Raw genomic sequence first — 14,893 nt, 5'->3', positions numbered from 1 at the left:
TTACCAAAAATTTTAAAAAGAAAAAAGGATATTTAAATAAATATTACCCTATTTTGCTATATAAACAAAACTATTTTACATTTATTTATTTATTTATTTATTTATTTATTTATTTATTTAGAGACTAGGTCTCATTATTCCAGGCTGATCTTCAACTTGCTGTGTAGCCTAGGATGGCTTTGAACTTCTGATTATCCTGTCTCCCCATCTTAAGTGTTGGGATTACAGGCAGGTGCCATCATACCTGATTTGTGTAGTGCTACAGATCCAATCCAGGGCTTCCTGTGTAGTTGATAGGCACTCTACTAGCTGAGCTACATCTTATCTCTCAAAATATTTAAAAATAAATGGGAAGGCTGGTTTTGTTTATTCTCAGGCTGCTATTATTGTATGTATTCTTGGCATTCTAGAACTTGCCCTGTAGACCAGGCTGCCCCTAAACTCACAGAGATCCACTAGCTGCTGCCTCCCAAGTGCTGAGATTAAAAGTGTGCACTACCACCACCCCACCTTCTTTTAGATTTTTATTTATATATTATAACTTTTAGTATTTGAGTCACTATGTGCAATTAACATGAACCTAGCCAGCTTGTCGAACACTTTAACAGGACTGTGGATGAATGGTTAACACATGTACCTAGACATGAGTGACCCATCCTCTTGAGTCACAGTATTTTGTGAGATCAAGAGTTTCCCTTCAGTCTACTCTGTTTCCACCCTAGTTATGCCCACCCTTCTTCTAAATGATAATGTAACATGAAACTACAGATTGACAAAATTAGGAATAAATCAAGGAACACCTTGACAGGTAGGGTCTGATGATTGTAATATTTCCTTTCATGAGTACACCAGTGTGAGCTGACAAGTTGTTAATAGTGCTTTGAAAGAGGTCCCTTCAGGATTCCTAGCCGCCAGCAGGAAGCTGGCTTGCTAGCCTTCAATTTACCCTGCCCCTAGCCCACCATTGCCTGCAGGCTTCATGGAGACCAATACTTGGTGGAATTAGAGGAAGAGATGGGAAGGTGCCAATGCAAGAATTCCTCCAACATCCTAAAAGGCAACATGGTAACACCAGAACCAGTGGACACACAACAGGAAGACTTGATCATCATAACCCAGAAGATGTAGAAGAAAACAACTTTAAATGTAACTTTATGAAAATAATGGAGACCTTTAAAGAGGAAGTGAAAAACTTCCTTAAAAAATGGAGAAGACAAATAGAAAGCTTGAAGAAATTAATAAATCCCTCAAAGAAATTCAAGAACACCAAGAAAAAGCAATCAAACAGGTGAAGGAAATAGTTCAAGACTTTTTTTTTTTTGGTTTTTCGAGACAGGGTTTCCCTGTAGTTTCTAGAGCCTGTCCTGGAGCTAGCTCTTGTAGACCAGGCTGGCCTCGAACTCAGAGATCCGCCTGCCTCTGCCTCCCGAGTGCTGGGATTAAAGGCGTGCGCCACCACCGCCCGGCATAGTTCAAGACTTTAAGATTGAAATGGAGGTAATAAAGAAAACACAAACCGAGGGAACTTTGGATATGGAAAATCTGGGTAAATGAACGGGAACTACAGAGACAAGTATAACCAACAGAATACAAGAGATAGAAAAACAAATCTCACTTCTAGAACTTGTTGTTCCTATTGAGGAAATAGACTCATTGGTCAAAGAAAACACTAAATCCAACAAATTCTTAACATGAAACATTCAGGAAATCTGAGACACCATGAAAAGACCAAACCTGAGAATAATAGGGGTAGAAGAAGGAGAAGAATTCCAGCTCAAAGGCCCAGAAAATATATTCAAAAAAATTATAGAAGAAAACCTTTCCAACCTAAAGAAAGATATCCCTATGAAGGTACAAGAAGCTTACAGAACATCAAATAGACTAAAAAATCCCCTTGCCATATAATAATCAAAACACAAAACATACTGAACAAAGAAAGAATATTAAGAGCTGCAAAGGAGACATCTTAGGGAGGCTGCAGTGGTCGTCGCCACTCTCCGAGCTTCATCATGCCGCCCAAGGATGATAAGAAGAAGAAAGATGCCGGAAAGTCGGCCAAAAAAGACAAAGACCCAGTAAATAAGTCTGGTGGCAAGGCCAAAAAGAAGAAGTGGTCCAAAGGCAAAGTTCGGGACAAGCTCAACAATCTAGTCCTGTTTGACAAGGCTACATACGACAAACTCTGTAAGGAAGTTCCCAACTATAAACTTATTACTCCAGCCGTGGTCTCTGAGAGACTGAAGATTCGTGGTTCCTTGGCCAGGGCAGCCCTTCAGGAGCTCCTTAGTAAAGGGCTTATCAAGCTGGTTTCAAAGCACAGAGCCCAAGTAATTTACACCAGAAACACAAAGGGTGGAGATGCCCCAGCTGCTGGTGAAGATGCATGAACAGGTTCAATCAGCTGTACATTTGGAAAAATAAAACTTTATTAAATAAAAAAAAAAGAGCTGCAAAGGAAAAATGTCAGGTAACATATAAAGGTAAACCTATTAGAATTACACCTGACTTCTCAATGGAAAGCATGAAAGCCAGAAGTTCCTGGATAGATGTGCTGCAGAAACTAAGAGACCATGGATGCAAGCCCAGATTACTATACCCAGCAAAGCTTTCATTCACCAGTGAAGGAAAAAACAAGATATTCCAGGACAAAACCAGATTTAAACATTACGTATCCACAAACCCAATCTTACAGAAAATACTAGATGGAAAACCTCAACCCAAGGATGCTAACAACACCCACAATAACACAGACATCTGATAACCCCCAACCAGGATAACCCAAAGAAGGAAAACACACAAACACTACTACTGAAAGATAACCAGAGATAACAACCACTGTTTATTATTATTGCTTAATATCAATGGTCTCAATTCACCTATAAAAAGACACAGGCTAAGAGAATGGATACAAAAACAGGATCCAGCAAGAAACACACATCAACCTCAAAGACAGACACTACCTCAGAGTAAAGGGTTAGGAAAAGGTTCTCTAATCAATGGACCTAAGAAACAAGTGGGTGTGGCTATCCTCATATCTAACAAAAATGATTTCAAACTAAAAATCAATCAGAAGAGATGGTGAAGGACATTTTATGTTCATAACAGGAACCATTCATCAAGATGAAGTCTCAATCCTGAACATCTATGCCCCTAACACAAGAGCACCCACATATGTTAAAGAAACATTACTAAAACTTAAATCGCACATCAAACCCCACACACTAATAGTAGGAGATTTCAACACTCCTTTCTCACCAATGGACAGGTCAGACAGACAGAAACGTAACAGAGAAATAAGATAACTAACAGATGTAATGAATCAAATGGACTTAACAGATATCTATAGAACATTCCACCCAAACAAAAAAGAATATACCTTCTTCTCAGAACCTCATGGAACCCTCTTGAAAATTGATCACATACTCTGTAATAATACAAATACCCACAGATACAGAAAAATGGAATAATCCACTGTGTCTTAACAGATCACCATGGAGTAAAGCTAGAATTCAACAGCAATACCACTCCCAGAAAGCCTACAAACTCATGGAAACTGAACAGTCAACTACTGAACCACCCCTGGGTCAATGAAGAAATAAAGAATGAGATTAAAACCTTCTTTGAATTCAATGAAAATGAAGGCACAACATATCCAAACCTATAGTTCATGATTTTAGAGAAACTAAGTAATAAGGTAAACCCAAAGAAAAACATATATAGACCCACCTGGAAGTTGGAATCAGACAAGAATTTGAGAGCAGGGGGGCAGGGAGCAGAATAAAAGGGAGAGGGGGGGTGTTGAGGAGAACTTGAAGGAATGGAATAGTCGAGATGGAGGAAGGACAGATATGAGAGCAAGGAAAGAGATATCTTGATTGAGGGAGCCATTATAGAGTTAGCAAGAAACCTGGCTCTAGAAAAATGCTCAAGAACCGACAGGGATGACCCCAGATAAGACCCTAAACAATAGAGGAGAGGGTGTCTGAACTGACCTTACAGATAATCATCAGACAGATGATTATCTTAAATATCACCATAGAACCTTCATCCAGCAACAGATGGGAACAGAGGCAATGACCCACATCGGAGCGCTGGACTGAGCTCCCAAGATCCAGTTGAAGAGTGGAAGGAGTGAGAGTATGAGCAAGGAATTCAAGACCATGACGGGTTCATTCACCGAGACAGTTTGCTTGAGCTAATGGGAGCTCACCAATTCCAACTGGACTGGGAGTGAGCGAGCTTGGGAACAACCAAGTCCCTTTGAAAGGGGTTGACAGCTGGGGCAGACTGAGGGGCCACTGATAGTGACACTGGGATTTGTCTCTATTGCATGTACAGGCTTCTTGGGATCCTATTCCCTTTGGATGTAAACCTTGCTCAACCTAGATGTAGTAGGGAGGGCCTTGGACGTTCCACAGGGCAGGGAGCATGGCCCCCTCTTAGGATTGGAGGGGTGGGGTGGGAGGGTCTGTAGAGGGAATGGGAAGGGAGTGGGAGGAGAGGAGGGAGTGGGAATTTGGATTTAGTAATTTTAAAGTAATAATATAATAAATTAATTTAAAAAAAGAAAAGAAAAAATAGTGCCTTGAGGCATTTTGGCAGGAAGGGCAAATGAGAGAGGAAAACACTTTCAGGGAAGGAAGCTGGTGATGGGGTACTCACAGTAGATGAGCAGGGTGAAGTGTCTCACAGTGGCGTCTCTAAATGCTTCTGAACACACATAGGCATGTTAGGTGCCTGCATCCTCCATCTGCAGCTGGCAGATATTCAGGGAGTGGTCCCTGACTAGAGATCTACACCCTCCTTTCTTTAGGAGCCTTGGGCTTATGGTGAGGATCTGCTGTTGCTGCTCTTTTTGGTTTTTTGCTGATAATTGACTCAAATGCCCAGCCCACATTCTGTGCATCCTGACTGGTCAGAAATGCCAAGGACAGGGTCATTGGCTCTCACAGGATCCCTATCACTGTCTCCCCCACTGTTTTCCTTCTGGAGGCTCCTGAATTTGAAGTCAGAGACAAGAGACATTGCAGCTTCAGCTTCTGTCCTAACTGCCTTGACCCCCATTCAAGCTGAAGGGGACTGAAATCCCTTCTCTTCCCATAGTGTGCCCCATGAGACAACCCCTTTGCTCTCCCAAGACAATCTGCTTTACTTGGTTCTTTTCATCTCATTCTGGCCTGTTTAGCCCTTGTACTTTTGAGGCAATTCTGGGAGATACTACTACTCAAAGAAAGCTCAGTTTGGTTCTTTACCTCCGAACCCCCTTTTCCTCCCCTGCTGTGCCCTTAGGGTGCCACAGTGTCCCAGGGTTTCCGTGTCCAGCCAGTTTGTTAGGTCCCTGAGCAGAAGGCCTTTGGGCTTAGTCTCTTTCTTTTCTACTCCACCTATGTGTCTCACCAAAAACTAACCTTCAGACCCCATGGGTGCTTAGGCTGTTTTTAGAGTCCCCAGAAAGATGTGAGTGGAGTCACTTGCCTGTAAAAAACTGCCAGACACGGACAGGTTCTGAGCTGTTCTGGCTGACTGGGTTCCAGGCTGCGCAGGTATGAAATAAGTTCGGGTTACAGACACTAAGGGAAATGGCAAGGATTGGGTCCTTCTGGGTTCAGATGTACTGGACACCGTTTTGGCCCATTCATAGTGCAGATCAGGGTGACGGTGCAGGAACCATTCTCAGACATGGTCACAGCTATTACTGTGACTCGAGGCTCTGGGATGGTAGAGGAGCTCCGGGGTGAGGAAGGTCAGCATGGTCTGGGGAAGTGGTATCGCAAGTTAGGGTGAGCCCATCTCCTCTGTGCTTCTAAGACATTTTCTGAAGGTCTTATTATCAACACAGCTCAAAATTCCTAGTAGTTTGGATCTTGGGACCCTGGAGCACCGAGTAAGTGCTGAATAGCCTGGGGAGGCGGAAGCTCATTTCCTAGAGTTGGAATCATCCCTGCATTTTGATCTGGACTTTGATCCACAGTTGTCAGTCTTTCTTCCTTCTTCAGCCTCCCTTTTATTCCATCTCCGCTGTTCAGCCTTGTGTTTAATTTATTTTTGAACAGTGATAGGTACACACACAAGTAAAAAAAGGCGGAAAGGTATGTGATTTTAGAAAATAATCATTACTGGCCCCAACACTGATTTCTTCTTCCCCACTAATTGTTGGAAGCAGTTACTACTAAGAATTTGTTTTTGAAGTAATATCTTATTATTATTTGAGAATTTCATAGTGTATATTATGGTCCTATTCACCCTCAGTGGCTCAAATGACCAGTGCACAATACTTACAATAAGAGTTTATACCGATCTTTCTAGAGATATTCTAGATATTCAATATATATGACAGCATGCTCTTCATATGATCTGGAACTTATTAAGCATTAGTAATACATATAAAAATTGCTACATGTTAGTTATCTACTCTAAATTTATTATCTGCACAAAACTTTCTTAATATATACAGAATACTTTACAAATCAACAAAGATGTCAAATTACCTGATTGGTAGATAGATGGTATTATAAAATGAATAATTTTTTTTCTCAAAACTTCTTGGATTCTAATCTTAAAGCAAACATCTCAGAATGTGACTCATTTGGATACAGGTTCGTGTTTAGAGATAGGGTGAACAACTTAGAGTAGGCCCTAATCTTATCTAACATCTGGTGTGGTAGGTTCTTCTGTCTATGTGTTGCTTTTATTGGTTAATGAATAAAGAATCTGCCTTGTCCTGGATAGGGTAGAACAGAGCTAGGTGGGGAAAACAAAACTGAATGCTGGGAGAAAGAACACGGAGTCAAGAGATGCCATGTAGCCACCCCTGGGAACAGACAAGCCAGAACCTTGCCAGTAAGCCACACCACGTAGTGATACACAGATTATTAGAAATGGATTAAATTAAGATGTAAGAGTTAGCTAATAAGAAGCTAGAGCTGGTGGACCAAGCAGTGATTTAATTAATACAGTTTCTGTGTGGTTATTTCAGGTCTGGGCATCCAGGAACAAGCAAGTGGCCTCCTACAATAAACATCCTCATTAGAAGAAGATAAATAGGACACCAACTACATAGACAATCATCCGAGGACATAGACAGAAGACTGACATCTTCATTCCAAAGCCTGACTTCAGAAGAAACCAAACATACAGATACCTTGATCAGACTGTAAATCTGCAAGAAAATTCACTTTTATTGTTTAGCCTACTCAGCCAATAAAACATCTTAAAAAATTTATATTTATTAGTGTTTTGCCTGCATGTATTTCTGTGTATTACATGCATGTAGTATACATGGAGGCCAGAAGAGGTCATTAGATCCCCTTAGGACTGAGCTATAGACAATTAATTGTTAATGGCCATGTAGGTGTTAGGAGTTGAACCTGAGTCCTCTAGATGAGCAGCTAGGACTCTTAACCATTGAACACCCTCTCCAGCCCCATCAGTGAACAATACTTTGTTATAGCAACATTAGTAAATAAATAGATAATTTGATAGCAAAAGTTAGGCCTTGTAACAAATACCTAAAAACATGGAAAGTGTCTTCAGAATTGTCTCATGGGTAGAGACTGGAAAAATTTTGAGGTGCATGTTTGTAAAAGCCCATGGTGTCTTTAAGAAGCTTTTGGTAAAAATATGATGTTAAAACAAGTTTCTGAAGACCCAGAAAGAAAATAGGGCATTGTTGTCTGGGAATTTGAGTCAATTATCAGCAAAAAATTGAAAAGAGCAGCAACAGCAGATCCTCACTATAAGCCCCCCCACGCTATTGGAAAATATAGCTGTAGAAGCTCTGCCCCCAGGGGATTGGAAGCAGATAGCCAAAGCTTGCCTGTCAGGAGGAGACTATCTGTTGTGGAAAACCAAGTTTGCAAAACAATGTCAGGCCTTAGCTGAGAGAAACAGGGCTCAGCAAGTTTCTATTTCATATGAAATGCTTGCAGGTGAGGGACCTTATACAGGGGCAGATCAGCAACTAGACTTTGATATGGCTGCATATGTCCAAATTAATGCAGCTGTCCAGAAGGCCTGGAATAGACTTCCATCTTCTAAAGAGCAGGCTGAGGAGTTGTCTAGAATGAGACAGGGACCAGATGAATTATTTCAAGACCTTGTCTCCAGACTAACACAGACATAATAAGTTGATTGGAGACACAGAAGCAGGGCAGTAAATAGACAGCTAGCCTTTGAAAACATTAATGCTGTATGTAAAGCACTCTAAGACATTTTAGAAAGCAAGGTAACATTGCAGATTATATCCGAATTTGCACAGATATTGGCCAATCGTATACACAGGGAATGGTCATAGCTGCTGCCTTCCAGGGAAAGACAATTAATGACATCCTATCCAGGCAGAGAGATGTAGGCTCAGGGAGAAAGCAAGCTACAGGACCTCCTTGAAGTCATTTTGGATGCAGTCTTATGGGGCATCAGATCAAACAAAAATGTTTTGATAGGAGAATAAGCCTGAGGACAAGAAGGGAACCAGGATTATGCAGAAGATGGAGAAGAGGAAAATATTGGACTAGTGAGTGCAGGTCAGAAAGATGAGCTAGGCAATCCCCTTTCAGGAAACAGATGCAGGGGCCAGCCTCAAGCCCTGAGATAAAATTCTGGGACAATACAACAACCTATTCTCCCACAAGGAAATCAATTCAGGACTTTTTCAGGGCAGCTCCAGGAAGCACAGGGCTTGACCTCAGCTCTTCTGTATACATGGTTCTGACTCCCAAAACAGGGATGCAAGCTCTCCCTACTGGGGCTTGTGGGCCCTTACCAGAGGGCACTATAGTGCTGTCATTAGGGAGAAGTGGCACCACCATGCAAGGAATTATTGTTGCCCCTGGAGTCATTGACACTGATTTCGAAGGAGAAATCAAGGTGATGACTCACTCACCAAATGGATGTCAGAGGCTTGCACAATTAATTCTACTTCCTGCTGTGCAAACCAAAAACCAAATTAAAAAAAGATAAGAGGGAAAGACAGATTTGGTTCATCTGACGCCTATTTGCCATAAGTCTTAGGTCCTCAGAGAACAGAACTCACTTTGTTTATAAATGGAAAAAAGGTTTTCTGGTCTTCTAGGTACTGGTACAGACATTTTGGTTATAACTGCTAGCCAATGGTCTTCTAAATGGCCAAAGATGGAGACCATTACATAGCTGCCGGGGATTGGTCAGACTCAAAATCCTGAACAAAGTAGTAATGAGCTATACTGGAAGGATGGAGAGAGCCATGAAGGAACTTTTTAGCTGTATATTATTCCTCATTTACCTGTGAATTTATGGGGCTGAGATATTATGTCCAGAATGGGGGTATATTTATATTCCCCCAACACAGCTGTTATTAATCAAATGTTTCAACAAGGATTATTACCTAATCAAGGTCTAGGCAAGGAAAATAAAGGAAGGATTGATCCTATCATACCAGACGATATACCTTCCAGGGCAGGATTAGGGTATTTTTAGGAGGGTCACTGAAAAACCTGCACTCCATGCAGACCTAATAGTCTAAAAAAGTCATGAGCCTGAATGGGTAAATCAATGTCCTCTAACAGAAGAAAAATTACAAGCTGCCTAGCAGTTGGTGCAAGAACAACTGGATAATGGTCACATTACGCCATCTAATTCACCATGGAATTCTCCATTTTTTGTTATTAAAAAGAAATCAGGAAAGTGGAGATTAATTCAGAACTTAAGGAAGATTAATGCAACCATGCAGCCGATAGGAGCATTACAACCAGGCTGCCTCCTTGTACAGCTATACAAAAAGGCACCAATAAAATCATTTTAGACGTAAAAGATTGTTTTTATATCATCCTTTTGGCACCACAAGGTTGACAAAGATTTTCTTTTAGTATCCCCTCAGTTAATTTCAAAGAACCAATAAAGAGATATCAATGGAACATCTTACCTCAGGGTATGGCAAACAGTGCCACCTTATGTTAGAAGTTTGTAGCTCAGGCTATACCAAGGTTTACAGATCAATTTTCACTCATTTATATTATCCATTATATGGATAATTGAAGGTGCGTGGTTGATCGGCAGTTATGATTCACCAGACTAGCTTTAATATATATATATAATTCAGTTTTAATAAAGGAAAGGAAAGGGAACTTACAAATCCAAGGTTCCAGCGAGGAGCTCAGGAAAACAAAGAGCAGGCAGGCCGCAGGCCCGCAAGATTTTATAAGTCAATATTAGCCTAAGGGGGACACGCCTTTAGCCAAAGGGGGACATGCCTTTAGCCAAAGGGGGACACGCCTTACAAAACAAGGTTTTTGGCTAGGCTTCCCCTTCAGATAATATCCTGCTTGCCCATAGTGATGAAGAAAATTTTACTGGAGCCATATGGACTATTACAATAGAGCCTAAGCCATGTAGGACAGTTATTGCTCCAGAGAAAGTGCAGAGGCACCCACTTTTCCAATATTTAGGTCATATGATATACCTTACCCTCTCTGAGGAGTGGATGGAGAGTGGGATGGGGAAGGTGGAGGGAGCAGGAGGAGGGGAGGGAGTGGGAACTGGGATTGGTATGTAAAATGGGAAAATACAGTTTAAAAGAATCACAAAACAGAAACAAATTTACAGTTACCATCCTCCTGAAGACAGCTCACTCCAACCTCTCTTTGGAATGCTTTAAATAAACTTCTGCAAAGTTGTCTGTGACTCTTGACTGGATTCTTTCCCCCCGAGAAGACAGGAAGAGCCCTACTCCACCCCAACATCTTTAAGATGTCTGGTTGTCAGCCTAAAGGTGAAGAAGCATAGGAGAGAAGTGTTCTGAGGAGAATCAGCAGTGTGTTGTATGGCAGCTGTCTCTGGCGGAGCTGTTATTGTTTCCTCAGACAGTGTGAATGCCATCAGACAGAGGCAGTAAGGGGGATATCCATGGTTGTAGAGGTGCCTATGCCACTGCAGTTGGTGACGCTGTCACCGTTGGAAGCAGGAGTCCTGTCATAAGCTGAGAGGTAGCTCTACTGGGCTCCGGTATGTACTTTTACAGGTGACAATACCATTTCAGTGTTTGTGGGAAGTCACTTATCATTGGTTAAGAAAATGACTCATCAGAATTTAGGGGCTTCATAACCTTAGTTTGATCTGGTTTTCCCCCCCATACCTCCCTATCCCAAGTTACAGGACCCCATTTCCACCAGCTCTGACCTGCTATTAAGGCAGCACCCTTTACGTCTCAGACTTAACTGGCATTGTAGTTCTCCCAATTGCTGGGAAAAGTTCTGGGCTGAATTTTCAATAATTTCATCCTTGTGTATGATGACAGGTGATCATGCTATCTTTTAAGGCCCATCTGGAGGCCTTTTGGTTGTTTTTATCTTATTGATAATAGATTTTTTTCATATACTACATATACTATATTATGATTATGGTTCCTCTACCTGACTCCTTCCAGCTCCTCCCAACCATCCTCCTATTCAGCTTCACACTTTCTGTTTCTCATTAGAAAACAAAAAAGCATCTAAAGAATAATAATAGAATAAAATAAAATAGAAACAAATTGGAATGGGACAAAACAGAAGAAAAAGAGCTAATGGAAAAGCACAAGAAACACAGAGACATATTGACACACACAGGAGTCCCATAAAAATGTAAAAATCCCATGATACAATGTGAAGGATCTGTAAGCCAAAAATGTCCTTATATAATATTATGAAACAGAGACCCTCAAAAGACACAATTGAGTTTGTTTTGTATTGACCATCTATCGCTGGCATGGAGCCTACCCTTAAAAGTGGTTTGCTTCCCCAGTGAGACTCCCTTGCCTTTGGAGAAAACTAATTTTTCATTTGCAAGTGGTTATCAACTGGAGAGAGCTTCTGGGTTAGGGATAGGAGTTGTGTCCTAGACCCCATTTGGTTCAAATCAGGAATGGTGTTACCTCCAGAAGTTTTTCTATTATATGGGATTGTTTTAACCATCCTGGGTTTTTGTTTGTTTGTTTCTATTTGAAGCTGAATGTTGTCCTTTCAAGGTATTTAAAGAATTGTGGTGGAATTTTGATGGGGATTGCATTAAATCTGTAGATTGCTTTGGTAAGATGGCCATCTTTACTATGATAATCCTACCAATTCGTGAACATGGGAGATCTTTCAATCTTCTGCTATCTTCTTCAATTTCTTTCTTCAAAGACTTGAAGTTTTTGTCATATAAGTCTTTTGCTTGCTTGGTTAGAGTTACACTAAGATATTTAATACTATTTGTGGCTATTATGAAGGACATTGTTTCCCTGATTTCTTTCTTAACCTTTTTGTCATTTGTGTATAGGAGGCTACTGATTTTTTTGAGTTAATCTTGTTTCCAAACATTTTGTTAAAAGTATTTATCAGCTGTAAGAGTTCCCTAGTAAAATATCGGGGATTGCTTATGTATGTATACTATCATATTATCTACAAGATACTTTGACTTCTTCCTTCCAGTTCTTACATTGGTGTCTAGGCATCTAGGGTTTGGGGTGATTTTAGGTCTAGGTGCTGATTTCTGAGTTTATTTTTCTTGGATAGGTGTTTTGTTCCTTAATTTCTGTTTCCTCTCTGGTCTTCTGACTGGAGAGGCCTGTGGTTGGTCTCCACTTCAGTTCTGGGCTGGACTTCTGAAGGCCCGAGTAGCCTCTGGTCTAGCAGGGGATTTCTACCCAAATTGGGGGCTGAGGTTCTGGTGGTCAGTGTGGCCTCTGGTCGAGCTTGGCGGGGGGGTCCTCTGCTGGGATTGGAGGCTGGGATGTGGTTACAGGGAGTGGTGGGGTAATTGAGAGAAGACTGGGTGGGCACTAAGTGGAACAGTTTGCAGGCAGATGGTCTACCTAGAGATTTGGTGGCTAGTGTGCCCTCTGGTTGAGCAAGGGGCCTCTGCCAGAACTGGGGGATGGGATACCATGACAGGGAGGGGAAAGGTGGTTGGGGGTAAGGTTGACGGGCACTGAGAGAAGCAGCAGTGGGCAGTGTCCAGGGGGCAGTCTACCTGGAGTTCTGTTGGCTGGTGTGGCCTCTGGTCCATCAGGGTGCCTCAGCTGTAATTGGGGGCCCAGGTATGGTGACGAGGGGAGGGCCGATTGGAGGTAGGCTGGGCAGGCACTGAGAGAGTGGGGATGGTGTGTGGGCTAGTGGCCTATCAGAGGTTCTGGTGGCCAGAGTGGTCTCTGGTGGAGCACGGGGCTTCTGATGGAGTTGTGGGTTGGAATATGGTGACAAGGAGAAGGGGCAATTGGGGGTAGGCTAGGTGAGCACTGAGGGAATGGGAGTGGTCTGTGGGTCAGGGGCTTACCTGGGGTTCTGGAGGCTGGCTTGGCTTCTGCTCTGTTCATTCTTTCATGACCTTTCACCCTTCTATCTTGTATCTCAAAGCTACTGTGGTTAGAGAAAACCGGAAAAAGTGTGTGGGCTGATGTTAACACAATGCATGGTCCAGCTGCTGCCATGAGGCAGGCTAGTCTGAGGTGAAGATGTGCCGTCCTCTATTATGGTCCTTATCCCGCTGTGGTCTTCTCATGGGTACGTATACTCCTCTAACTCCTAGGATCTTCTACCTGCCACGCATATGGCTTTATCCTAAGAATGGGACGTTTTTGTTTAATGTGTTGCCTTTACAACGGTGTTGCAGGGACTGGCATGCTGTGTTGAAATGAAGTCATGCAAGCCCAGACTTTGTCCTTACCACCTTCACCTTTCTTCTGCTGGTGACACACGGGGCACCTAGGCATTTCCCAAGGGGCTGAATGCTGGCACCACGACCTAGGGACAAGCCACAGCCAATTCTAGGACTCACTTTTCTCGTCATTTCAGCAAATTTTCTGACACATTTAGGTGTTTAAGGACTCATAAGGGTTTTGTGTGGTATCTCTCAGGTCCTGTGTCTCTTTCTCATTTCTCCTTTTCTTCCAGCCCCCGAGAGTCACTCACTGTTAAGAACTGAGACTGCCACATTTCATAAACAATTTCAGGATCGCAGGTCTGGTGTTCAACAGTTTCTGTCTCTGAGGATTCTCACTGCTCATCCCCAGGGACCTAAGAGATGGCAGGAGGTGGCTCCGATGGTGGCAGTTAGGGGAAGCTAGACCTTGGGAAATCCACAGTGAAGGTTGCGATCGTCTCTTAGTCTTATGAGTTTTATGCTTTCACGTTCGTTCTCCTTCAGGAGAAACCCAGGTTGTCCTAGCTGCTAGTCATTGACCATCATGGTTATTCCCACTACAAACATTAAGTGTTTCTTAACATACTGATGAGCCATGGATGAAACACTTTGAAGTACTTATGGCTTAGGAGTTCCAAACTACAGCCATTAAGATTTTAAAGAACTGAATCTTTCCGGCAGTTTTTGAAATGGGGAGAATTCTAGAGTGGTTTCTGTTGTGGTGATGCACACCATGACCAAAAGCAGCTTGGGGAAGAAAGGGGGTTTTCTTTGTACAGGTTACAGTCCTTATCTAGGGAGCCCAAGGCGGGAACTTGGGGCACAAAGCAAGTTCGGTCCCAGACTCACACTCAGCTGCTTTTCTTATACAATCCAAATCCACAACCTAGGGATAGTACCATGTATAATGGGCTGGAGGCTCCTGAATCATTAGCAATCAAAAAATTGCCCTGCAGACATGTCCACAGGACAATTTGATAGGGCAATTCTTCAACTGAAGCTCCCTTTCCCCAGTGTGCCGCGTTGACAACCGAGGTTAGCTACCACGAGGAGAAACTTTGCATGGATGGGATCCCTGCTATGGAAGCAGTGTAGTAAACCGGATATCAGGCTGGGATCCAAAATGCCTGTGTGTTTGCTTGTTTGTTTTCCCCCTGCTACTCCCTCCTTGGGGAGTATGGGCAACCTCTTAGATTCCTTGAATCTCATGGTGTTCATTTGTAGAATGGAAATAGAAACCATGCCTTATGCATTGGTTGGG

General features: G+C 42.4%; 2 protein-coding genes across 2 annotated transcripts in view; one reads left to right on the top strand and one right to left on the bottom strand.

Annotated features, from left to right (window-relative positions):
- The window catches only part of Ly9 (lymphocyte antigen 9), a 47,956-nt gene that overhangs the window by 6,127 nt on the left and 26,936 nt on the right, over positions 1 to 14,893 (bottom strand). The window contains 4 exon segments of the mRNA XM_042054005.1: positions 4,663 to 4,780; positions 4,782 to 4,996; positions 5,476 to 5,624; positions 5,626 to 5,710. Of these exon segments, the coding sequence (XP_041909939.1) occupies positions 4,663 to 4,780; positions 4,782 to 4,996; positions 5,476 to 5,624; positions 5,626 to 5,710 (567 nt within the window).
- LOC119827995 (40S ribosomal protein S25) lies at positions 1,967 to 2,434 on the top strand. The gene has a single exon (XM_038349997.1). The coding sequence runs from the start codon at positions 2,010 to 2,012 to the stop codon at positions 2,385 to 2,387; it is 378 nt and encodes a 125-aa protein (XP_038205925.1). The 5' UTR covers positions 1,967 to 2,009; the 3' UTR covers positions 2,388 to 2,434.

Source organism: Arvicola amphibius, chromosome 12, assembly GCF_903992535.2.
Source record: "Arvicola amphibius chromosome 12, mArvAmp1.2, whole genome shotgun sequence".
In the NCBI taxonomy this organism is placed as follows: domain Eukaryota; kingdom Metazoa; phylum Chordata; class Mammalia; order Rodentia; family Cricetidae; genus Arvicola; species Arvicola amphibius.
Note: the sequence above shows the minus strand (reverse complement) of the source record. Positions and strands in the feature narration are given on the sequence as shown.